Genomic DNA, 26862 nt, shown 5'->3' on the forward strand with positions numbered 1-26862 from the left:
ACATCTTCTGCAACACAGTCTGGAAATTCATAACCAGGTAGGCTATGCAACACACAGAACCTTGAATATTATACCCAGGTATAACCTATAACACAGAGCCCACCATTCTCTTAACATTACTGAACAATATACACACTTCAGATTCATGAACATGAACACTATTTATACACAAATTCTGCCCTCCGCTCCTTTTCCAGAAAATGGTCTGTGACCCTGTCATACCAGCTGGTTGTGCTTTCCAGAGACTTTACCAATTTCTGTTAGCAGCTAGCACTGCAGATCCCAATAAGGCTCAAGCTAGCCTACAACCAGATTGAACTACAAATGAAATAAATGAGTGAATTCACGAATGATCAAACTGATAGAATGGATGAAAGTTAACGGAGCACAATGAGTAATATTTACATTTATTTACAGAGTAATGTACAGAGACATCAATGAGAAGAACCGTTTATATGAAAAGAAATTTGGACAGCACTTTAGCACACGACTACACTTTCTCGACATCTGCTAGGTACTGACTGATCATACTTCCGTGTTCCTCGCCGAAGTACCGCCCTCCTCATGTCTTTCAAACACTACCTCCAATAATCCTTTATCAGCCCGGCTTCTTGTCCCTCCCACTGTCTTGTTTAGTCCCAGAGAAGCCCGGCTTCCCTGGAAGTGATGATTTTGTTGATTTTAACCAATAACAACTAGCCGAAATTGGCTGTTCAGAGCCGTCTCGTAAACTGCAACGGATACCCGGCTGCCAGTCAGTGTTGCCAGATACTGCTGACGTTTTCCATCCCAAAATATGTTCAAAACCCGCCAAAATGCACTTAAAACCGCCCAATCTGGCAACACTGCTGCCAGTCCATAGAGCCCATTGAAATAAGAAAGGTTACAGCCTGGCAGCAAAGGTGATTCTCGTAGCGAACTGCAAGTTCGTCAGACATCACTCAAATAAGTTACAGGATAGTTATGAACATAAATACAATCTTGGGCATATATTATGCTATGCAAGTTATTGTTTTAATGAGAATTCAACGTCGTAGACGCCGCAGTTTGGGGAGAGAATTTTAGGGGAAGCTCGGCTTCCCTTGTTGTCTCTGAGAAATCGCCCCTGCTACACACACATATAACCTGTGCAGAACAACACATTCATAACTAGAAGGGCACTCTGTAGAGTACATACCTCTGCCAAACCACATCTTATCAACATCAAAATCAAATAGCTTGAACCAAGAATAATACTAAAGCGGTACACCAAACTTCATCCAAATCCATTCACTACTTTTTGAGTTACACTGGATTTGCATCAAAAGCTAATCAATTGGCCAGTGGGTCACCTTTCCTCAAAATGTCATCCAAATCCGTTCACTACTTTTTTAGTTACATTGGAAACAAACAGAGGTGAAAATATAACCTTGTCCAACAAAATTGGTGGAGGTAATTCTTCACAGGTGCATGGCTCAACACAGGAGAGCCAGTTCCTCAGGCCAGGACTCTGCAGTCTATCTCCATCTCAATAGCAAAGGACACTTGTTTCAGGATTGCAATGTACGCATTTTAGCCAGAGAATACTGGTGGTTTGAAAGAGGAGTAAAAAGAAGCCAACTTCATCAACCTAGAACAACCATCACTGAACAAATGAGGTGGTCTGAGACACCACTTATCATCCACCTACAATACAGTCCTTGGCACACTTCCCAGAAAACTGAATACACATCCACACCAAGACTTAGCTGACTTCAGTGACTACGTTTACATGCACATCCAAATCGAGCTGCTGTCGGTAATCGAGCTGAAGGTCCCAGCAGGGTGCCAGAGAAATCCAATCCTACATGCACACAATGAAATCGGGCTATTGTGTGAGGTGCATTGTGCACCCGAGCCACAGGTGGCGCAACACGCCCCATCGTGTTGGTACACTTCCGGTTGTCGTCATGAAGAAGAGCTATTCAAGAGTGTAAACAAAGTTATCAGTTCCGTGTTCTCCATTGCGCGTTTTTCTCCCATCCATGAATTTTAATATATTCAACTCCTTAAGCTGAATGAGCATGAACTCTGTCTCCTCATTGCTCCAGAAGTGCACATTTCTGCTTGCCTGTGGCAGTGGGGGCGTGCTCAAGCACCGGTCTGTGACAGGAGGGCGGAGCCAGGGAAGGTGAGTGGCAGAATCACTTCACCTGACGGTAATTAACCTGTGTTTGTGTGTCTTCCCAGTAACCGCGCCCTATTTAAGGAGGCAGAGGGAGAGCAGAGGGGACAGCTCATCCCGGGACTAGAACACAGCGCGCGCGTGTGTTTTTCTCTCAAGAATAAAAGTAGGCTGTTAAACTGAAAAGTCTGACAATAAAAAGCCCATTAGTACCAGAAGCTTTGTCCTGCCGTCCTCTGTGCTCCACCCACACTTCAGAGAGCTCTACATCGCCATTTTCTCTTCTTCGTTTGTTCCTCCTGACCTCTTCTGCTGCTCGCTACTACTGTTGTCATGCTGACCGAGGCTGTTGTGTTTCCCGCTTGTGGTCTCGTCACTCGTCACTTCCGGAAGTAGCTCGACAACTAGCTCGATAGGGTATACATGCACAAAGTAGCTCGGCAGAAATCGCATAAACTAGGTCGTGTAGCTCGATTCCGAGAAATCAAGTTCGGTTCAATTTCAGCCGAATTAAGGTGTATACATGGCATTTTGAACTTCGATTTCAGTCGAGCAACGGCAGAAATTCGATTCTCTCTATGTGCATGTAAACGTAGTGAGTGACTCACAGGATGGCAGAGACAGCCAACAACCCACAGATCACCTTAACGACCCTCTATAGGCTGCTAAGGGCCTCTGCATGCTCTTGCGACAAGGCTTTCGCAGATAGCTTTTCGCAGACAGTTGTAATTTATCGTTGAGCGGGGAGTTAATAGGCATGCACGATATTATTCACCGCCACAATGCAAGGGGGCGCGAAGTCGCGAAATCGCTAGGAGTAGTTGGTGGGTGTGGTTAGTGGAGTGTTTATCCTCCGGTTACTTATAATGACTAGAACTGGAGTCGTATAGATGTATGTACTTCCTCACTTCCTCGATCAACCGCTCTTCGTGCTGCTCCATCTTCGCTCGTGTTTTTAAAAATGGTGGTAGTGAAAACAAACCAAACCGGGAAAGTAGGGAAGCGGAAGTGCGTGTACAGTGGATGTAGAGTGGACCAATCAGAGCCCTCTTGTCTGCGACGCTGTCTGCGAGGCTTCTGCGGTGGTCACAATTTTTGGGAGGTGCGAGCAGAGCATCTGCGAAGGGGGGGGCTACGCAGATGCCTTCTGCAACGCCATCTGCGAGGACTGCGTTGTCAGCATAAATTGGCCTTAACACCACTCACACCCGGCCTCCAGTGACCCTAACACCTACAGGATGACTGAGAGGATCAACGACCCATGTGACCTCAATGACTCTACTTCGGGTTAGAGTTAGCTTTTGGTCCACTAGAGAATAAATACCTGGAACTTATAACTTATGTGAGACAATAAAGTTAATCTTGAATCTTGAATCCTGAACTCCCCACTGGTCAGACAGAACTGAAAAAGCCTTTTGGATGAGAGGTGAAACGTTGTAAGAGTTTGAGCGGGTGGGTAGAACACAGAAGTACAGCAGGCCAGAACTGAGTTATCAAAACTCTTTATTGTGTTACTTTTCAGTCACACACAAACTCCCAGCCACCCAGACACACGCACACACACATTAGTCATCTGGTTTGGGAGAGAGCTCCCTTCCTCCTCTCTCTCCCTCCTTATATAGGGCAAGGTCACTGGGGAAGACACACAAACATGTTAATTGACGTCAGGTGCAGTGATTCTGCCACTTACCTTCCCTGACTCCGCCCTCCGGTCACAGACCAATGCTTGACCACGCCCCCACTGCCACATACTCCCACCGCCCGACTCAGGCCGGGCAGCCATCCGGCCTGCAGCTGACCCCTCCCCCCTTGACGGGAGAGGAAGTCCGCCACAACCATCTGCGCCCCCGGCCTGTGGATCACCTTGAAGTTAAAGGGCTGGAGTGCCAGATACCAACGGGTGATCTGCGCGTTGGCATCCTTCATGCGGTGGAGCCACTGGAGGGGCGTGTGGTCCAAACAGAGGGTGAAAGGGCATCCCAGCAGATAGTAGCGGAGGGCGAGGACCGCCCACTTGATGGTGAGGCACTCCTTCTCGATTGTGCTGTAGCGCCCCTCACACACTGACAGCTTCCTGCTGATGTACAGCATGGGGCGATCCTCCCCCTCCATCTCCTGGGACAAAACAGCCCCCAGCCCTCTGTCCAATGTATCCGTCTGCAACATAAAGGGGAGAGAAAAGTCAGGGGAGTGTAACAGTGGCCCCCCACACAGTGCAGCCTTCACCTCAGAGAAAGTCTGCTGGCATTGCTCCATCCACTGGATCGGATCTGGTGCCCCCTTTTTAGTGAGATCAGTCAGCAGGCTGGTAGCATCCGAATAATTACCGTATTTTCCGGACTATACGTCGCTCCGGAGTTTAAGTCGCATCAGCCAAAAAATGCATTATGAAGATGAAAAAAACATATATACATCGCACCGGACTATAAGTCGCACTTTTTTGAAGGGTTATTCTATCCATAGAATCTGTGATTGTATCTGATAAGCGGCGCGTGGTTACTGCGCGACTGCATTGCTTATTTAATAAACGAACAGCTGAGCAGTGATAACACGCCCTTTGCCCTGTAAGTAGCCTAGTCTGATTATTTTAAATATCTACTACTATCTTTAATACTATCACTATCGTTATTACTAATAGCCTATATTATTATTATAACTAATATTAGTAGCCTATTACTGATGCATTAATCAGTTTGCTTTTAGAATATTTTTACCGGTAGGGCTTATTATCGCCCTATGGCTCTTTCATCTGTGTTATTAAAGCTGTAGTCATCATCGAGGAGTGTCATTCTTCATTTTTGTCGAATTTTATTTCATCAAATCAGAGGTGAAGTAGGCTATAGGTATATCATCTCCAAAGACAGGTACGGTAGTAAAAACAACCGTCTAGTGAAAAAAAAAAACAACAACAACCGCTTTTAAATCCCCTACTTAAATCCTTAAAATGAGTCATTTAACTCATGTCTTGTGTGATCTGATCTCCAATGGTGAAATAAACCGGGTGTGATGAGTACAGTCTGTTATTTTAGAAGATAAATGTAATATATAATTTAATATATAGACTAATAAAAATTAATATTTTATAATATAATATCACGACATATTACTGTCTGTAACTGTTTGTCACTAAAGCGTTTTCTAAGATCATAATGTCTGATATTATTATTATTATTATTATTATTATTATTGTTTTACACACACAATAAGCGCGTGTGCGTAAAGTTATAGTAAACCATCCCCCACCTTTTTTTTTTTTTTGAGTCGCCGGACCCACCCACCTCCTGCGTTCCGGGACCTCCCACTTCACAAATTAAGCACTGCCTAAAATCACTACCTAACTTATTTAAATAACTATAGGCCTATCATTAATAATAAAACACAGGTCAATCAAGTTTATCAAGCTGATGATTTCACTCCAAATCAGCAAATCCATTGAATTCCTCATCCTCGGTGTCGCTTCTGAACAACTCTGCCTCCAGCGGCAGATGAAGCGCCGTTTCCTCTTCTTCTGCGTGGCTGTCGTCAGACTCAGCATCAGCTCCAGTTATTCCGCGGTGATAAAAAAAAAAAAACATATATACGTCGCACCGGAGTATAAGTCGCATGGCAAGCCGAACCATGAAAAAAAGTGCGACTTATAGTCCGAAAAATACGGTAGGTATAAACCTAATAGCCAGCCAGCCCCAGGAATTGTCTCACCCCCTTTTTGGTCTTGGGCCTCAGGCAGGCCGCAATCACTGCCATCTTATTAATTTGGGGACGCACCTGCCCATTGCCCAAGTGGAAGCCCAGATACCGTACTTCCACCCGCCCAATCGCACACTTCTTTGGGTTGGCCGTGAGACCTGCTCGCCTCAGCGACCCAAGGACGGCCCTCAGGTGTTGTAGATGCCGCGGCCAGTCATTACTATAGATTATAATATCATCCAAGTATGCGGCCGCATAGGTGGCATGGGGGCGGAGGACCCTGTCCATAAGCCGCTGAAACGTAGCGGGTGCCCCAAACAGCCCAAACGGAAGTGTGACGAATTGGTGTAAGCCAAACGGTGTGGAAAAGGCCATTTTTTCTTGGGATAGTGGAGTCAAGGGGATCTGCCAATAACCCTTTGTCAAATCCAGTGTCGAATAAAAGCGAGCCATGCCTAGTCGATCCAGCAACTCGTCAATATGAGGCATTGGGTATACATTGAATTTAGACACCGCATTGACTTTTCTATAGTCCACACAGAACTGGACCGACCAGTCGGCCTTGGGAACCAAGACCACTGGGCTGCTCCAGTCACTGTGGGACTCCTTGACGATGCCCATTTTGAGCATGGCCTCGAGTTCTTCCCGAACCACCTTTTTTTTGTGTTCGGGTAGCCTGTAAGGGTGGCTGCACACTACCACCCCTGGGGGCGTCTCAATGTGGTGTTCTATGATGTGGGTGCGGCAGGGCAGGGGCGAGAACACATCCAAAAATTCGGTCTGCAACTGGGCAACGTCCGTGAGTTGGGTCGAGGAGAGGTGGTCTCCACAGGGGACCGGAGAGGTACGCGATGCCAATGTTCCCTTTTGAACCTCTGGCCCCAGCTCTGCCTTCTCCAGAACCAACGACACCAACGCCACGGGGACCTCCTCATTCTAGAGTTTAAGTAGGTTGAGGTGGTAAATCTGAAGCGCCCCACCCCTGTCCGTTCGCCTCACCTCATAGTCAACGTCCCCGACTCACCATGTGACCTCAAAGGGTCCTTGCCACTTGGCGATCAATTTCGAGGTTGACGTGGGCAACAGTACGAGTACTTTATCTCCTGGTGCGAACTCCCTAAGGCGTGTACCCCTGTCGTACAGGCGGATTTGCCGTTTTTGGGCCTGCCGCAAATTCTCCTGGGTTAGGTGTGTGAGTGTGTGGATTTTTGCGCGCAGGTCAATAACATATTGGATTTCATTTTTGCTCGGTGAAGGTCCCTCCTCCCAATTTTCCCGCAGTACATCTTGGATGCTGCGCGGCTTACGTCCATATAATAATTCGAATGGGAAGAACCCCGTGGAGGCTTGTGGGACCTCTCGCACTGCGAATAACAGGGGTTCGAGCCATTTATCCCAATTGCGTGCATCCTCGCTTATGAATTTTTTAATTATATTCTTGAGTGTGCGGTTGAACCTTTCAATTAAACCATCCGTTTGTGGGTGATAAACGCTGGTGCAGATCGGCTTAATTCCCAATAACCCATACAGTTCGCTCAGTGTGCGTGACATAAACGAAGTGCCTTGATCAGTCAGAATCTCCTTGGGGATTCCGACTCAGGAGATGATGTGGAAGAGTGCTTCCGCAATACTGCATGCTGAGATATTGCGAAGAGGCACTGCTTCCGAGTATCGCTTTGCATAGTCCACCAGGACTAAAATAAAGCGATACCCTCGTGTTGACCGATGTAATGGCCTGACGAGATCCATCCCAATTCTTTCGAATGTGGTCTTGATTAATGGTAGAGGGCGCAAAGGCACTTTTGGAATGGCTGCTGGATTTACTAACTGGCATTCGCGGCATGCCGTACACCACCTACGGACATCGCCATGAATACCTGGCCAATAGAACCGGGCCATTATTCGGGCTAGTGTCTTATCCTGCCCCAAGTGTCCAGCCATGGGATTAAAGTGAGCTGCCTGAAATACCAATTCCCGGCGGCTCTTTGGGATCAAAAGTTTCGTGATCTGCTCTTTAGTCTGAGTGTCCTGCGTCACTCGGTATAATCTATCTTCAATAACAGAGAAATAGGGGAAGAACGGTGTGGTGTTTGGCTCGAGTGTTTGACCATCGATTACTCTTACTTGGTCAAATGCATGCCACAGAGTCTCATCTCGCGACTGCTCTAACAGGAAATCTGAGAGGGATTCCCTGAGAGAGGGAGGAGGAGCCTGCTGCTCCTCACTCTGATGTGGAGATGACGTAGACGGCTCTGTGACAGCTGCTCCCGCCAATGCCACACCGGGACCTCCCCCTGCTGAACTATGGCAGGACCCACTCTTCACTAAATGAGTCATTAACTCCCCAAATCCCGGCCAATCAGTCCCCAAAATTATTGAGTGGGTAAGGCAAGGATTAACCGCCGCCTTTACACTAAATTTCTCCCCTCGAAATAGAATGTGGACCGACACTAAAGGGTAGTTGTGAACATCCCCGTGCACACACAACACCGTCACCAATTGTGCTCCCCCCAATGCCTCATCTTGCACCAGGCTTTGGTGGATTGAGGTCTGATTACAGCTAGAGTCCACCAAAGCCTGATACTTATCCCCTTGGACACTCACCGGTATGTGATACGCTCCAGCCCGATCAAGGGCGGTTCCTGGCGCGTCGGGCATCCGGACCACTGCGCCCACCTCCTTTGCTGAGCACTGATGCCGGAGGTGCCCCGGCTCCCCGCAGCACCAGCAAACTGGCCCGGGCTCTCTCTCTGCACCGGCGCTATGGGGCTCACTCACCTGAGGGGGGAAGAGACAGACACAGAAGCAGGAAACAGGAGGGTGCCGCGGGTGTGGCAGGCCGGCTGTGAGGGAGCCAGCCCCTGCCTCCGCGGTGGGGGAATGGGGTGAGGACGAGACACAGAAGGGGGGGAGAGAGAGAAAGAGGAGAGAAGCGAAGAGGGGATCTGTGATCCTGCCGTGGGAACAGCCGCCAAATGATCCTCCACCAACTCGATGGCCTGATCCAGCGACGCCGGGCGATGGCACTGGACCCACTCCGTGGTCCCTTTGGGAAGTTGTGCAATGAACTGCTCCAGTGCCACCAGATCAATGACTCCCTCGGCATCGCGGTTGTCAGCCCTCAGCCACCGCCGGCAGGCATCCCGGAGTTGCTGGCCAAACGCGAATGGGCAGCCGACCTCCTCTTGGTTCAGAGCACTGAAGCGCTGTCGATGTTGTTCGGGGGTGTGCCCCAGATGCTGGAGGACAGCCCAGCGCAGGTCCACATAGACCAGCTGGCTGTCGGCGGGGAGCTGTAGCGCGGCCAGCTGCGCCTCGCCCGTTAGCAGGGGCAGGAGGCGCGCTGCGTGCTGTTCCACCGGCCAGCCCGAGGCCTCTGCTGCTTGTTTGAATAGTGTGAGGAAGGCCTCGGGGTCGTCATGCGGGCCCATCTTCATTAGGGTGAGGTGGGGAGGGCCCGCGGCAGTGGAGGTGGTGGACCCCGCCGACGCGAGGAGGTGCCAGAATGCCTGACGATCTTCCTGTTGCGCCAGCACCAGGGCCTTGAACCTTTGCTCTAGCTCCTTTCGGAGGGTGACCAACGCCTGGTGCTGGCTCTGTTGGGCCGTGGCAAGGGCGTGGACCAGGTCTGCAAAGGGGGAGGACTACATGGGGCTGTTCTCCTCTGTGCTCCATCCCGGATTTCAGCACCACTGTAAGAGTTTGAGCGGGTGGGTGGAGCACAGAAGTATGGCAGGCCAGAACTGAGTTGTCAAAACTCTTTATTGTGTTACTTTTCAGTCACACACAAACTCCCAGTCACCCAGACACACGCACACACACATTAGTCATCTGGTTCGGGAGAGAGCTCCCTTCCTCCTCTCTCTCCCTCCTTATACAGGGCGCGGTCACTGGGTAAGACACACAAACACGTTAATTGATGTCAGGTGCAGTGATTCTGCCACTTACCTTCCCTGACTCTGCCCTCCGGTCACAGACCGATGCTTGACCACGCCCCCGCTGCCACAAACGTCTTTAAGTATTTCAAGCAAGTCCAGTTGCCTTCTTTAACACCTAGGTGAAGGATGGAGTGAAGAACTTGAGTGTCCTGCACAGAGCCCTGACTGAACTCAACCCCACTGAGCACCTTTAGGATGAACTGGAACTGGAACCTCAACATCCCAACATCAGGGTCTGATCTCCCTAATGCTCTTGGAGCTGACCTGAATGAACACAACTCCCCACAGCCACACCCCAAAATCTAGTGGAAAACCTTCCCAGAGGAGTTGCAAAAAGAGGAATACATCTGGAATGAGATGTTCAACAAGCACATACCGTATGGGTCATGGGTGATGGTCAGGTGCACACAGACTTTTGGCCATATAGTGTACGTACACTCTCCAGAGGTGCCAGTGATATCTGCTGCTTCCTTCCAAGTTTTATTTTTCTTTGCCTCTATATGCATGTAAGGGTCAGTCTGGTACTTTCTGAGCAGTTAGAGCTCTGAGAGATGACATCAACATCACTGAAGAACTCATTAGAACTTCACCAGAATACATTGCTCTATAAGCATGTTAATGTATGTGTGTGACTGTGTGTAACCATGTATATGATTCAGGTTTATGATTACTGGCTGGATGACATGTACCTGAAGAACAGACTCGCACTTCCTGTCAACTCCAGTCCCATCCTGGTGTTTCCCAAACAGGATTTCAGAGACCGAGATGACTCCCTCAGGTACACTGCTAGCAGATTATTCTGCACTTAGGATCATTTTGTGATTATGGGATGGTATAAGGAATAATCATGGCATGCTGTGATGTTATGGTAGCATTGATTTCACACTTTTTAAATCTCTTTATTATATAAACCGGTGATGTGCAGCTGCATTACTTTCAGAGCTACAGTTATAGAGAACTAATCAACACTTTCTGACCAATCAGAGTCCAACACTGGATCCAGAAGGGGTTCCTGACTGAGTTGATGATTTTCTCATCTCATCTCATTACTTCTAGCCGCTTTATCCTTCTACAGGGTCGCAGGCAAGCTGGAGCCTATCCCAGCTGACTACGGGCAAAAGGCGGGGTACACCCTGGACAAGTCGCCAGGTCATCACAGGGCTGACACATAGACACAGACAACCATTCACACTCACATTCACACCTACGGTCAATTTAGAGTCACCAGTTAACCTAACCTGCATGTCTTTGGACTGTGGGGGAAACCGGAGCACCCGGAGGAAACCCACGTGGACACGGGGAGAACATGCAAACTCTGCACAGAAAGGCTGCTCGAACCTGGACCTTCTTGCTGTGAGGCGACAGCGCTAACCACTACACCACCGTGCCACCCCGTTGATGATTTTATGACTGAAATTTGTTGAGCAGTGTTTCTGATATAAAACTGTTTCCTGTTTTTGGTTTCTGCCGATGAACAATAAAACTCACAGCCTTTATTTTATTTCATTGAGGCAGAAGAATGCAGTGCTCTCAACCTCTCAACACACTCACACACTGCCTTCAGGGGAGAGAGAGAGAGAGAGAGAGGAATATAAGGGGTAGAAAGATGAGAGAGATCTGTATCAACTGTGTGTGTGTGTACTGTTCCTCAGAAAGCAGCAGTGAGGAACACAACATCTTTTCTCCCCAATCTATACATCTTCAGTGTGTAATCATATTACTCTCATTTCTGAGCCACATTTCTCTCTCTCTCTCTCTCTCTCTCTCTCTCTCTCTCACACACACACACACACCACTCTATTGAGGTATTTCACCTGAAGTCACAGGGTCACGTGACGCCCCGGTGTCCGCCATTTTGAACGTCAAGCTACATACTAACGCTGCAGACAGAGAGGGAGAACCGGCTTGAAAAAAAAACGTGTTACAGACACATAGAATAGATTAATTTGTCAGTAAGCACTCTATAAATAACCATGGTGTTTGCTTGTTGTGCTGTGGGCTGCCACAACAGACAGGGACAGCGTGCAGGATGCTCCTTTTACCGGTTTCTAGGGATGGGAATTTCGGCTCTTTTTCAGGAGCCGGCTCTTTTGGCTCTTCTTACTATAAGGAGCCGGCTCTTTCGGCTCCCAAACGGCTCCTGAGATTTTATTTTTGATTTAATTGCTGCAATTAACTAGTTAATTAATTACATTATTAATTATATTTTATCAATAGGGTTTTCCATTTTATTTTTTAGTTTTTGTAGCCATTGTAAAGCTTTGTAAAGTATAGCAGTGTAACAATGTTCTAGCTATAGAAATAAAACTTACCAATTAATAAATTATTTTCTCACAAACATAATGCAAAACTGTGTTATATTCATCTCATCTCATTATCTCTAGCCGCTTTATCCTTCTACAGGGTCTCAGGCAAGCAGGAGCCTATCCCAGCTGACTACGGGCGAAAGGCGGGGTACACCCTGGACAAGTCGCCAGGTCATCACAGGGCTGACACATAGACACAGACAACCATTCACACTCACATTCACACCTACGCTCAATTTAGAGTCACCAGTTAACCTAACCTGCATGTCTTTGGACTGTGGGGGAAACCGGAGCACCCGGAGGAAACCCACGCGGACACGGGGAGAACATGCAAACTCCGCACAGAAAGGCCCTCGCCGGCCATGGGGCTCGAACCCGGACCTTCTTGCTGTGAGGCGACAGCGCTAACCACTACACCACCGTGCCGCCCTGTGTTATATTACCAATATAAAATACACAGCTGATTTTCCCCTCCTCAGGTGCCTCACAGACTCCTCTCCCCTGCACTCTACAGCTTTAAGCATTACACCAATTTTCGTATTTTCGCAGCTGTGAATGACATCAACCCCCCCAACCAAAAAAAGTAGGCGTACACCATGCTACTTTTTTTCCTTTGAATGGTAATAGACAACGCAAAGACGCAATCGGACAGCAACTTTTTTTGTGAAAGTCTCTCTCTCCGAGGCACCTGAGGACAAAAAACTAATTCGGCTCCCCAACTCGGCTCCCACCGAAGAGCCGGCTCCCGTCGTTCACTTCAAAGAGCCGGCTCTTTGAACCGGATCGTTTGCGACCGACACATCACTACCGGTTTCCTACTGACCCAGACAAGAGGGCCAAATGGATTGCAGCTGTGAAGAGACAGGATTGGGAGCCAACAGAGTACTCCAGACTTTGCAGTGATCATTTCATTTCAGGTTAGTTTATCAGTTAATGCAATTTTGATAAAATATATAGCAAAAAGTAAATGGGTCAGTGTTTGTTAACCCATCTGAGCAGTGAAACAAGGCAGTGTTAATTTGTCTAGGGTTGCATGTAGCAGACATCAGACATAAAACGCAATAACAGAGGCTAGAAAGAAACGGGAGACAGAAATAAATAAACAGGGCTCCATACCAAGGCTGGGTACAGTGTTTGTGATAAAAGACAGATCAAATTTAACACGAATCACAGCTTACTTTCTTGTTAAAATGTGCAAAGGTCTCCACCATCTCATACCGCCTTGCACTGAAGGACTTAAGCGTGCCGTCCAAAATGGCTGCGTCACGTGACTTGGTCACGTGGGTGAAATACCTCAATTGCTTATTCCAACACATTTCGTGATCATTTTAAATACAATTCCTTACTTTTTTATTAAAATGAGGAGGCATGGCCTCTGTGTCAATTACAGTGAAGGAGGTGTGGCCTTGGTGTAAATAACACTGAAGAAGGTGTGGCCACTATGTCAGTAACAGTGAAAGAGGTGTGGCTTCTGTGTCTGTCGGTCACAAGGAAGGAGGTGTGGCCTCTGTGTCTATTACAGTGAAGAAGGTGTGGCCTCTGTGTCTATTACAGTGAAGAAGGTGTGGCCTCTGTGTCTATTACAATGAAGGTGTGGCTCCTGTGTCTGTTACAGTGAAGAAGATATGGCCTCTGTATCTGTTACAGTGAAATAGGTGTGGCCTCTATGTCTATTACATTAAAGGAGGTGTGGTCACTGTGCAGGCTCAATGAAGGAGGCATGGCTTTTGTTTATATTATCATGAAGGAGGCGCGGTCAACGTAATCTTTTCTTCTCCCTACAGGTTTGCTGCTCATCTCATTTCAGGCGTGATGGAGTATAAAGCCATGCTGGACAGGTACGCCATTACTTACCTGTATAAATCAAATCTACTGACCTGAGCAATAACATCAACGTTAAATGCCTGGTGTTTGTAAAGGAAAGCCTCAAAGCTGATTAAAACATTTACAGAGAGCCTGCATGATGTTCAGTTTTCGATAAGGAGTGTATGTAATTTTAATATTTTTACATTTTGGTGTGTGTGATCAGGAGGACTTTACCCACGGATTACGCTGGAGGTCAGCAGGCTGGTAATGAGCTGTGCATGGAGCAGTATTACCATCTCTTCACATCGTACAGACGACCTGGGCTGAGAAAAGACTCGCTGATCACACACAGCAGCACAGGAGCCGAGAAGAGCCCTGAACCTGGACACGTTATCGTGGCCTGCAACAACCAGGTCATTATTATTATTATTAGGGCCCGAGCCCTATAGGGCGAAGGCCCTATTGTTCTTGTAAGAGTTCACTATTATTAGGGCCCGAGCCCTATGGGCGAAGGCCCTATTGTTCTTGTAAGAGTTCACTATTATTATTCTTCCGTCTTCTTCTTCTTCTTCTTCCGTCTTCTTCTTCTTCTTTATTTTTCTCCGCTGTTGGGCCATTTTCGGGGCGCTTGCCATGGGCGAAAACGCACGAAATTTGGCACCAGTTCCGAGAATTGCCACCGCTACTCAGAACCAGAAGCCCAAACTTGGCCGGGGCTCAGGGCCTCTATAGCGCCCCCTAAGTCGTTGTGATTTTGGCCTCCCGCATTAAGGTGCCTGGGTGCCATGTAGTTTGTAGTACTGGCATGCCATTTGGTACGCATATGTATCTCACTGAGCCGGACAAAAATGTAATGCCCATGCATTAGCCACGCCCAACAGGAAGTGAGGTAATTTCACTTTTGTGCGAAATGCATGGCCACGAAGACGGCGCAACTCCTCCTAGACCGTTCATAGGAATGTCACCAAAATTGATACACATCATCTACAGACATGGCTGACAAAAGTTACTAAATACGTTTCACGTAGGATAAACCGTTCAGAAGTTATACGTCAATCAATTTTCGATGCAAAATTTTACATGCTTAAAAATTCATAACAAATCTTCTGATTGCTGAAAACTGCTCATACTTCACACGCAAATCACTCATTGGGCTTCTGACATGTTACCCAATTTCTGTGATATTTCGCCACTGGGGGCGCTATTTTTGGGCAAAAATTCCAATCTTTCCTCAAATTTGGTCAAACTTCACGGCCACCCTCTTACTACCTCCCATGTCATGTATACCACATTTTGGAAATTTTCGTCCATGGGGGGCGCTGTTTTTGGCCGACGCATTTGTTCCAAAATGGGATTTTGGTAAATAATTCCATGATGCTTTTCCTTCACACCACTACCTTGTGATAGTACGTTGCTGTTGTAGACACTTTTTTTTCCAACTCATAATCGCTCATGTACAGCATAGCGCCACCTGCTGACATGGGAAAAACCAAAAAATTTATTCTTCAAAAATCTATATCTCATCTTCTATTTACTCAATTGTCATCAAACTTCATACGCATACTCTTCATAGCTCACCTGACATATACACCAGATTTTGTGCACTTTCGCCACTGGGGGCGCTATTTTTGGGCAAAAAGTCCAATCTTTCCTCAAATTTGGTCAAACTTCACGGCCACCCTCTTACTACCTCCCATGTCATGTATACCACATTTTGGGAATTTTCGTCCATGGGGGGCGCTGTTTTTGGCCGACGCAATTGCTCCAAAACGGGTTTTTGGTAAATAATTCCATTATGCTTTTCCTTCACACCACTACCTTGTGATCGTACGTTGCTGTTGTAGACACTTATTTTTCCAACTCATAATCGCTCATGTACAGCATAGCGCCACCTGCTGACATGGGAAAAACCAAAAAATTTATTCTTCAAAAATCTATATCTCATCTTCTATTTACTCAATTGTCATCAAACTTCATACGCAAACTCTTCATAGCTCACCTGACATTTACGCCAAATTTTGTGCACTTTCGCCCCTGGGGGTGCTGGTTATGGCAGAAATGATATTGCAGCTTCTGATTTGTCAAACTTGGCAAGCAAACTCTTTACAAGACCCTTATTGGGGCGCTTGCCATGGTCGACAACGCACGAAATTTGGCTCCTTTTTCTTAGACTGCCACCGCTACTGAGAACCAGAAGCCCAGATCCAGGCGGGCCTCAGGGCCTCTATAGCGCCCCCCGAGCACCGTACAGTGCGAGACCCTATTGTTGCCATGTGTCCATTTCTGTGCTTTGTCGCCATTGTGGGAGTAATGTCTCTTGCCGAAGAAGCTGTGGAAGGTCTTTCTCGGGGACGCATGCCCCCGCCCCCCTTGGCCGCTGGCGCGAGGGCCCGTCGAGGCCGCTTGCGGCTTTAATTATTCTTCTTCTTTATTTTTCTCCGCTGTTGGGCCATTTTCGGGGCGCTTGCCATGGGCGAAAACGCGCGAAATTTGGCGCCACTTCCGAGAATTGCCACCGCTACTCAGAACCAAAAGCCCACACTTGGCCGGGGCTCAGGGCCTCTATAGCGCCCCCTAAGTCGTTGTGATTTTGGCCTCCCGCATTAAGGTGCCTGGTTGCCATATAGTTTGTAGTAGTGGCATGCCATTTGGTATGCCTATGTATCTCACTAAGCCGGACAAAAATGTAATGCCAATGCATTAGCCACGCCCAACAGGAAGTGAGGTAATTTCACTTTTGTGTGAAATGCATGGCCACAAAGACGGCGCAACTCCTCCTAGACCGTTCATAGGAATGTCACCAAAATTGATACACATCATCTACAGACATGGCTGACAAAAGTTACTAAATACGTTTCACGTAGGATAAACCGTTCAGAAGTTATACGTCAATCAATTTTCACTTCAAAATTTTACATGCTAAAAAATTCATAACAAATCTTCTACTTGCTCAACACTGCTCATACTTCACACGCTAATCAGTCATTGGGCTTCTGACATGTTACCCAATTTCTGTGATATTTCGCCACTGGGGGCGCTATTTTTGGGCAAAAAATCCAATCTTTCCTCAAATTTGGTCAAACTTCACGGCCACCCTCTTACTACCTCCCATGTCATGTATACCACATTTTGGGAATTTTCGTCCATGGGGGGCGCTGTTTTTGGCCGACGCAATTTCTCCAAAACGGGTTTTTGGTAAATTATTCCATAATGCTTTTCCTTTACACCACTACCTTGTGATAGTGCGTTGCTGTTGTGGACACTTATTTTTCCATCTCATAATCACTCATGTACAGCATAGCGCCACCTACTGACATGGGAAAAACCAAAAAATTTATTCTTCAAAAATCTATATCTCATCTTCTGTTTACTCAATTGTCATCAAACTTCATACGCAAGCTCTTCATAGCTCACCTGACATGTACGCCAAATTTTGTGCACTTTCGCCCCTGGGGGTGCGGGTTATGGCAGAAATGATATTGCAGCTTCTGATTTGTCAAAATTGGCAAGCAAACTCTTTACAAGACCCTTTTTGGGGCGCTTGCCATGGTCGACATCGCACGGAATTTGGCTCCTTTTTCTTAGACTCCCACCGCTACTGAGAACCAGGAGCCCAGATCCAGGCGGGCCTCAGGGCCTCTATAGCGCCCCCTAACTCATTGTGATTTTGGCCTCCCGCATTAAGGTGCCTGGTTGCCATGTAGTTTGTAGTAGTGGCATGCCATTTGGTAAGCATATGTATCTCACTAAGCCGGACAAAAATGTAATGCCAATGCATTAGCCACGCCCAACAGGAAGTAAGGTAATTTCACTTTTGTGCGAAATGCATGGCCACGAAAACGGCGCAACTCCTCCTAGACCGTTCATAGGAATGTCACCAAAATTGATAGCCATCATCTACAGACATGGCTGACAAAAGTTCCTAAATACGTTTCACGTAGAATAAACCGTTCAGAAGTTATACGTCAATCAATTTTCAATGCAAAATTTTACATGCTTAAAAATTCATAACATATCTTCAAATTGCTCAAAACTGCTCATACTTCACACGCAAATCACTCATTGGGCATCTGACATGTTACCCAATTTCTGTGATATTTCGCCACTGGGGGCGCTATTTTTGGGCAAAAAATCCAATCTTTCCTCAAATTTGGTCAAACTTCACGGCCACCCTCTTACTACCTCCCATGTCATGTACACCTCATTTTGGGAATTTTCGTCCATGGGGGGCGCTGTTTTTGGCCAACGCAATTGCTCCAAAACAGGTTTTTGGTAAATAATTCCATAATGCTTCTCCTTCACACCACTACCTTGTGATAGTACGTTGCTGTTGTAGACACTTATTTTTCCAACTCATAATCGCTCATGTGCAGCATAGCGCCACCTACTGACATGGGAGAAACCAAAAAATTTATTCTTCAAAAATCAATATCTCATCTTATATTTTCTCAATCTTGATCAAACTTGATACGCAGACTCTTAACAGGTCACCTGACATATGTGCCAAATTTTGTGAACTTTTGCCACTGGGGGCACTGTTTTCAGGCAACAATTTATATCTCGGCTTCTGATTGGTCAAACTTGATCAACCTTTACAAAACAACTCTTCATAGGTCCCTTGACATGTATACCAAATTTGGTGAACTTTCACCACTGGGGGCGCTCATTGCGCTGTAGCATTTGCAGGAGAGGTGTTTACAATCATGAGGCACCAGGAGTATGTTGTTTTGGTTGCCTTAAACACACATGACTTGTGGGGAATGGGTAGGCAGTCGGGAGCAAGTGTTGTAGCATAGCGCCACCTACTGACATGGGAGAAACCAAAAAATTTATTCTTCAAAAATCAATATCTCATCTTCTATTTTCTCAATCTTGATCAAACTTGATACGCACACTTTTAACAGGTCACCTGACATATGTGCCAAATTTTGTGAACTTTTGCCACTGGGGGCGCTGTTTTCAGGCAACAATTTATATCTCGGCTTCTGATTGGTCAAACTTGATCAAACTTTACAAAACAACTCTTCATAGGTCCCTTGACATGTATACCAAATTTGGTGAACTTTCACCACTGGGGGCGCTCATTGCGCTGTAGCAGTTGCATGAGAGGTGTTTACAATCATGAGGCACCAGGAGTATGTTGTTTTGGTTGCCTTAAACACACATGACTTGTGGACCACTGGGGGCGCTCATTGCACTGTAGCAGTTGCAGGAGAGGTGTTTACAATCATGAGGCACCAGGAGTATGTTGTTTTGGTTGCCTTAAACACACATGACTTGTGGGGAATGGGTTGGCAGTCGGGAGCAAGTGTTGTAGCGTTACATACAGACTAATAGATGTCTAACAGAAGACAATCCTATGTAGCTATAGCTTGGTGACTGATGAGGTAAATACATTAATTTGGTTGGGAAGCCATGGCATAAAATGTTCTGTCCATGACAACATCTCAGCGCACCGTGTACTCTGTGTCCAATTCTGTGCTTTGTCACCATTGTGGGAGTAATGTCTCTTGCCAAAGAAGCTGTGGAAGGTATTTCGCGGGGACGCATGCCCCCGCCCCCCTTGGCCACTGGCGCGAGGGCCCGTCGAGGCCGCTTGCGGCTTTAATTATTATTATTATTATTATTATCATCACAGAAACACCACTGTGGGCATGTCCCAAACCACACCTTATTCACTCGAGACCATAGAAACGCCATCACATGACTATGGGCGTGTCCCAAACTACACCTTATTCACTCAAGACCACAGAAACACCATCACATGACTATGGGCATGTCCCAAACTACACCTTATTGACTAGAGATCACAAAAGCACCATTACATTACTGTGGGCGTGTCCCAAACCACACCTTATTCACTATAAGCTACAGAAGCACTTTCACATCACTGTAGGCATGTCCCAAACCACACTTTTGTCACCACAGACCACAGAAACACCATCAGATCACTATGGGCTTGTCCCAAATGACACCTTCTTCACTATAAGCTACAGAAGCACCATCACATCACTGTGGGTGTGTCCCAACCACACCTTTGTCACCACAGACCACAGAAATACCATCACACCACTGTGGGTGTGTCCCAAACCACACCTTTGTCACCATAGACCACAGAAACACCATCACATGACTGTAGGCGTGTCCCAAACCACACCTCATCTCATCTCATTATCTCTAGCCGCTTTATCCTGTTCTACAGGGTCGCAGGTGAGCTGGAGCCTATCCCAGCTGACTACGGGCAAAAGGCGGGGCATACCCTGGACAAGTCGCACAGGGCTGACACATAGACACAGACAACCATTCACACTCACATTCACACCTACGGTCAATTTAGAGTCGCCAGTTAACCTAACCTGCATGTCTTTGGACTGTGGGGGAAACTGGAGCACCCGGAGGAAACCCACATGGACATGGGGAGAACATGCAAACTCCACACAGAAAGGCCCTCGCTGGCCACGGGGCTCAAACCCGGACCTTCTTGCTGTGAGGCGACAGCGCTATCCACTACACCACCGTGCCGCCCCCCAAACTACACCTTATTCACTAAAGACCACAGAAACACCATCACATGACCATGGGCGTGTCCCAAACCACACTTTACTCACTGGAAACCACAGAAACACCATCACACCACTATGGGTGTGTCCCAAATGACACCTTCTTCATGATAAGCTACAGAAGCACCATCACATCACTGTGGGCATGTCCCAAACCACACCTTATTCACTGGAGACCACAGAAACACCATTACAGCACTGTGGGTGTGTCCCAAACCACACCTTATTCACTGGAGACCACAGAAACACCATTACAGCACTGTGAGTGTGTACCAAACCACGTTATTCACTAGAGACCACAGAAACACTATCACACCACCATGGGTGTGTCCTAAACCACACCTTATTCTCTAAAGACCACATAAACACCATCACCATCAAATCAGAACTGTTCTTTTGATTCATTGGTAGTTTAGGTTAATGTTGTGAGTTTGTGTGAGTTCTGCTGATGTTTTTGCTCAGTAATTTGGAGTACCAACGGTACTTAAGGGGTTACAGAGAAAATCCTGTACCTGGAAATAACTGAGGAACAGTTGTTATGCTGCTAATGAGCACTTGGCCGTGGAGCTGCAGCTGGCTAACTCGATTAGTTCTGATTGGATCTGCCACTTTGTCTGGCTAGAACTATCAGCGCTGGCAAGATTTGAACCCCCTCGAACCAGTGGACTTTACCCAACACATCCATGGCAACTTGCTCTTAATCCCACACAGGAAATTTCAGAATAATTATGTGTTTCCAAACAGATTAATTTCCTTTAGTAGTAAGAGAGAGAGAGAGAGACAAGATAACTTGACAAAGAAGCGTTATTATGAACGGTTTCTGACACAATGGAAATCTCATAATCATAACATCTTTATTTTATCTGTTTACTAAAATGGACTTCAGCATGATTCTGTCAAACAAGGCTCCGGTCACTTCTTATGGACTTTTTATTTTAGAGAAATTGACAAAGACACTCTGGAGTCATGTGGATATTTCTTACTGACCAGTTGTGCTCCTAATACAGTTTTAAGATCATCAAGTGCAAGGGGTAAAACATTGCAAATAGGGAAGTGTGATGCAGTGTTTTTATTTATGCTTTTGATACTTTTGAAGCCTCGTAATATCCCACAGCGCTGTTGAGTTCTGGACTCTGATTGGTCAGAAGGTGTTGATTTAATTTTCTATAACAGCAGCTCTGACAGTAGTGCAACTGTAAATCACAGGGTTATTTATAACGAATGCACTCGTTCTAATATGCTATTGTTTCTATAGTAACAGCTCACTCACAGGGGGGTGACCTTCACACATGCCACATAAATGGACTAAAAACTTGTAATCATTTTCTGTACAGAGGTGACGCTGTAACTATACATTTTAGGACGTCTTCAGGACAGAGGAGTTTACACGTCTTTGCGGTTCGTCTTATTAACTTCAAGAGGCTGACAGGGGAATGACTGTTTATAGCTGCTAGAACATAAGTGAGAACAGGAACTAACTTGTTTCACAACATTAAATGTAACTATAAATGGATAAAAAGTATGACATGTCATTCATTAATAAATGTGTGGTGTGTAAAGGGTATTATTCTATCCACATTCACTGGATATGAGCAATCGTGCACTCTGATTGGCTACTCTACTACTAGAATATCAGCTCATATACGGTACCATGAGTAGAGAAAAACTAAATGGTGGAGCGTGTTGCTGAACTAACCGAGGATGAAATAAAAACTCTACTCGAAAACAAAAATCCCCCAAAATACCAAAAAAAGCACAATAAAATATGGAATGAAAGTATTTGATGGTAAGAACGTATCTTTTTTTTATTTTTCAAGAGTTATTATCACATTTTTCACAAATTGCTCCTGTCATTTCACTGGTTTGTTTACATTCTAAGCGGAAATTATTTTGTCGTACGTTTTGTATAAAGTTTTAATTTATTGAATTTGCAAAAAAATCAAAATAAAATGCTGTGTTTCTCAAAATCCAGTGAATGTGGAGAGAATAAAACAGTAATTCCACTCAATCTTGTTGTACATGGATTATAGACAACTCGGTGCTACGCGCCTCGTTGCCTATCAGCTCATGTACGACTCAATTTCATGGAATTACTGTTAAATATCCAGTGAACCGGTCCGTTATCTCACTTATTACATGGCTATTTACAAAAGAAATCAATAATTTGACACAAATTGTGATTTAAAAATGATTTTATTGCTTATGTGGTCAATAATGACGTGGTCCATAGCAACAGTCTATTAATAACACAGAAACAACAGACTGTAAGGTGCCTTCATTGACCAATCAGAATTGAGTATTCAACAAAGCCGTGGAATAAAATAGGAATAAAACACTTGGGAAGATGCTGTTATTGGAAAATAATCAACTTTGGGCGGTAACATTGTTTTGTATTTTTATAACTGTTAGGAATATATATACTTTTTAGACATTTGATCAAATGTATAAAAGGTGCTGCAGTATATACAAAAAAAAACACCTTCTTTTTCACAATTATTGTTATTGACATGACTGACGTTAGTGATATTACAGGACTCTGTTTCTCTCCTCAGTTCTTTGTGTTAAATCTGATGGAGAAATCCCAGAGGCTGAACGAGAGCGATGTCCTAACCCAGCTAGTCAGGATCAGTGAGATGGCACAGAAGGTGGAGGAGAAACGTCCCCCCATCGGCCTCTTCACCTCCGACGGCCGGACCGAGTGGGCTAAAGCTAGAGACGTACTGCTCAAAGGTCAGAGTAATAAAGTCACAGTAATAAAGGGTTTAGTGCTAAAATAAGATGTTGCTCAAAACAGCTTCTCAAAAGTCAGTCTTGTTTCAGTCAAGTCAAAAACTTTAACTGAAGCATTTAAAATCGATTTGAGATGACAGCATCACTGATATGAGATTGAGGGGAAGTGGGCGGGGCTTTCAGCAGGTCAGTTAATGTGGGAGAATTCAAAACACTTGCGTAACTGTCAGTCATTCTACTTTCTTATGTCATACATGTCAACCTTTGGTCAATCAAACCTGTATAACCAATCTCCAAAATCCGTATTTCCCTTATAAAATCCTTATAAGATGCAAATTAAAATAATTTACCTAAAATTTGAATGATAATTAACAATGATATATCTCAGTTACTTTTTATTCGATATTAATAACAATAAACCTTCAGAATGAATACAAAGCTCCAATGTTTGACAAAAACACAAAGTGTCACTCTAATGTTCTGAATTGTACTCCATGACAGCTTTTTTAGCGCTCTGCACCAATACTTACGAGGCTGCATGTCACAGCAAGTGTCTGTGCTGATCTTGCCGGGGTGCCCATTCAGAATCTTTTCAGTCGCTAGTGAAAGTCGCTCAGGTGGAAATACGCGCTTCAAACAAAATGTTACTTCCCGGTTGGCGGGATTCTCACAATGTGGTGTGCACATGATCAAAGGTGGAACGAAGTCTCGCTACCACAAGATAACACGCGATTTCATAAGACTCTTTACTGGCTGTCTGTGGTGTACAGTACGTTTGTAAATGTTATGCGCTCTTTTATCATTGTGGGAATTGATTATAGCTCTAAATAAATATTGAAGTTTTTTTAAAAAATCCGTATAACTTTATTTGTACGCCTGTATACTACGTTTATTGAATCAAATCCATATAAAATACGGACATTCCGTATAGGTTGACATGTATGTTATGTCGACCGGCACATCGGCTCTTTTTATTGTGGGATAAAAGACGACTGTTTTGAGTGATGCTGCGTATTCCGATGTTAAAATACAGAAACTCGTAAAGCCATGAAAAGGCAAAGACTGGAAGATTGCGGTCAGTCCTGTTCCGGGCCTTTTTCTGTAATTTTGGAAAGAACATAATGGTTCAATTAAACAAATATTAGCCAGACATTGTGTTTGTTTGTTTGTTTGTTTGTTTGTTTGTTTGTTTGTTTGTTTGTTTGTATTTTAATGTGCCTGTGCTGACTGGCTCATTAGAGCAAACAATAAACATTATTTTAAATCTCTTTATCATTGCTATTTACATTATTTGTAAAGTGTGTGAGCTGACACTCGATTGAAGACCTACTGATCTTTTTTCACTCAAATTTTTTTTTGTTTTTATACTCAAAATAAAAAACAAAGCTCCAATGTTGACTGTTTTCAGCTGAAATTTCAGTGCATTCCTAATAAATAGCTATAGCTAGCTGTAGACTTGTTATAAGAATATATACACTCACCGGCCACTTTATTAGGAACACCCATCCACCCGCCTGCTGTTTTCTGCAGCTCTCTAATCAGCCGATCGCTCGACAGCAATTCAAGAGCTTCAGTTAATGTTCACAATGTTCAAACATCCGAATGGGGAAAATTGTGATCTCAAAGAAGTGTGACTTTCTTTCTTTCTTTCTTTCTTTCTTTCTTTCTTTCTTTCTTTCTTTCTTTCTTTCTTTCTTTCTTTCTTTCACTGTGGTATGGGTGTTGGTTCGAGCCAGATGAGTGTGAGGTTTGAGTATTTCAGAAACTGCTGATCTCCTCCTGGGGTTTTCACACACAACAGTCTCTAGAGTTTACACAGAATGGTGCAGAAAACAAAAAACACTGAGTGAGTGAGCGACAGTTCTGTGGGTGGAAACAAACAAACGCCTTGTTGATTAGAGAGGGTCAGAGATCAGAAAATGACCAGACTGGTTTGAAATTATAATTTTTTTTTTTGCCAGTAAGGATATAGTAACTCATATAATCACTCTTTACAACCGTGGTGAGCAGAAAAGCATCTCAGCATGCAACAGCAGAAGAACACAGTGGGTTCCACTCCTGCAGCCAAGAACAGGGATCTTAGAATCAACAAGAAGTTCCTATTAAAGTGTCCGGGGAGTGTGTATAGGCACTGCGTAAAAGCTGAGCTCCCAATGAGTGTAAAATGTGTTAGAAAATAATACCATGGGGTTCTCACCTGTGGTGGCACACGGACGTCGTTCGTACATACATACCTACATACTGATGTCATTCTTACAGCCGTCGTACAGTCACAAGAACCATCAAAAATCAGATTGATGCTTTACTACAGTCTCTTAAATATGGATCTTTGCTATAAGATAAGATGAGGTAAGAGAAGATATTACATTTAACTGATCCGAAGGAGAAAATAGAGATTTAACACAACTATGAACTTCATTAAAGAAAAAAAAAAGATGTATTAATTAGCAGCATCTCCTCCGATTCATTTCTTTCTTCGGAAAAAAAGAGACCATCATTTTGATTTCTACCATGACATTTACAGATATTCTTTATCATTTGTATTATCATTTCTACGATAAATGAAATAAAATGGAGGACGAGTGTTTAATGACCTTAATACACACACAAACACTTACATGTGAGTGTGTGATTAACAGACCCAGTGAACCGGGAGTCTCTGGAGCTGATGGAGCGGTGTGTGTGTGTGCTGTGTCTGGATGAACCCACTGGAGTTCATCCCACTGACTCCAACAGAGCGCTGCTCATGCTGCACGGCGGCGGCCATGACAAGAACGGTGCCAACCGCTGGTACGACAAGTCCATGCAGGTACGGTCTACAAAGCCGTCGACAAACCGTGAATGTGCTGAATGACGTAAATAAAATGCGTCAAATGTTTCTTTGACACAGGGCTCATTATGCTAAAGCTTATCTGTTTCATGGCTGGTCCATAACATTATACTGTATGCAACTATAAATTGATAAAAATTTAACCATTTGTGAATTGCTGCGGTTTAGGATTTAAGAGGATTAATTAGCTGGAATGTCAAGATGTGCTGTTACAGGCAAACAATCAACGTTTAGGATGGTAACAGTGACTCATGTGGTGTTCAGAACTGGGTTTTATTTCCTAATACTGAATAATAATCTGAAATATTCTTTAAAACAAAAAGCATTCGTCATCGCTCTGGGAATTCCAGAACTCATGTATAACACGAGCCTTTTATAGGTATTTTGGGTGTCGGCTTTTATTAAACAGCAGTGTGTTGTCTGTGTCTTTGCAGTTTGTGGTTGGTGCTGATGGTGTGTGTGGAGTGGTGTGTGAACACTCACCATTCGAGGGGATCGTCATGGTCCAGTGTACTGAATACCTGCTGCAGTACATGTAAGCAAAACAAATCACACAGTTTGAGGAGCATGTCCACTGCGTCCCGACGTACCAGATTTATTTAATATCGTTACTCTTTGGGTTCTTCTCAGAGTCAGCAATTTAAATCCAAATCTTTGGGTGGTTAAAGTCAAGTTACGCAGCTGATTGAGCCTTCAGGTGATGATACACAGGGCAACTTTCCCATTGAGACTGGGCAACGCAATTTATATCTGAACAATCTTGATCATTTTGGACAACTTTTTAAGCTCATAGCAGTGAATCACATGACCCACATGAAATTTTCAACAAAGATCGCCAGCATCGGGGCGGCACGGTGGTGTA

The 26862-nt window shown here is 45.0% G+C and overlaps 1 protein-coding gene across 1 annotated transcript in view; it reads left to right on the plus strand.

Annotated features, from left to right (window-relative positions):
• LOC132898657 (choline O-acetyltransferase-like) overlaps positions 1-26862 on the plus strand; it is a 64850-nt gene that overhangs the window by 22251 nt on the left and 15737 nt on the right. Inside the window, exons 4-9 of the mRNA XM_060940373.1 lie at positions 10428-10546; positions 13859-13912; positions 14104-14293; positions 22993-23170; positions 25810-25979; positions 26435-26535. Coding sequence (XP_060796356.1) covers positions 10428-10546; positions 13859-13912; positions 14104-14293; positions 22993-23170; positions 25810-25979; positions 26435-26535 — 812 coding nt within the window. The remainder of the gene's footprint in view (positions 1-10427; positions 10547-13858; positions 13913-14103; positions 14294-22992; positions 23171-25809; positions 25980-26434; positions 26536-26862) is intronic.

Source organism: Neoarius graeffei, chromosome 14 (assembly GCF_027579695.1).
Source record: "Neoarius graeffei isolate fNeoGra1 chromosome 14, fNeoGra1.pri, whole genome shotgun sequence".
In the NCBI taxonomy this organism is placed as follows: Eukaryota; Metazoa; Chordata; class Actinopteri; order Siluriformes; family Ariidae; genus Neoarius; species Neoarius graeffei.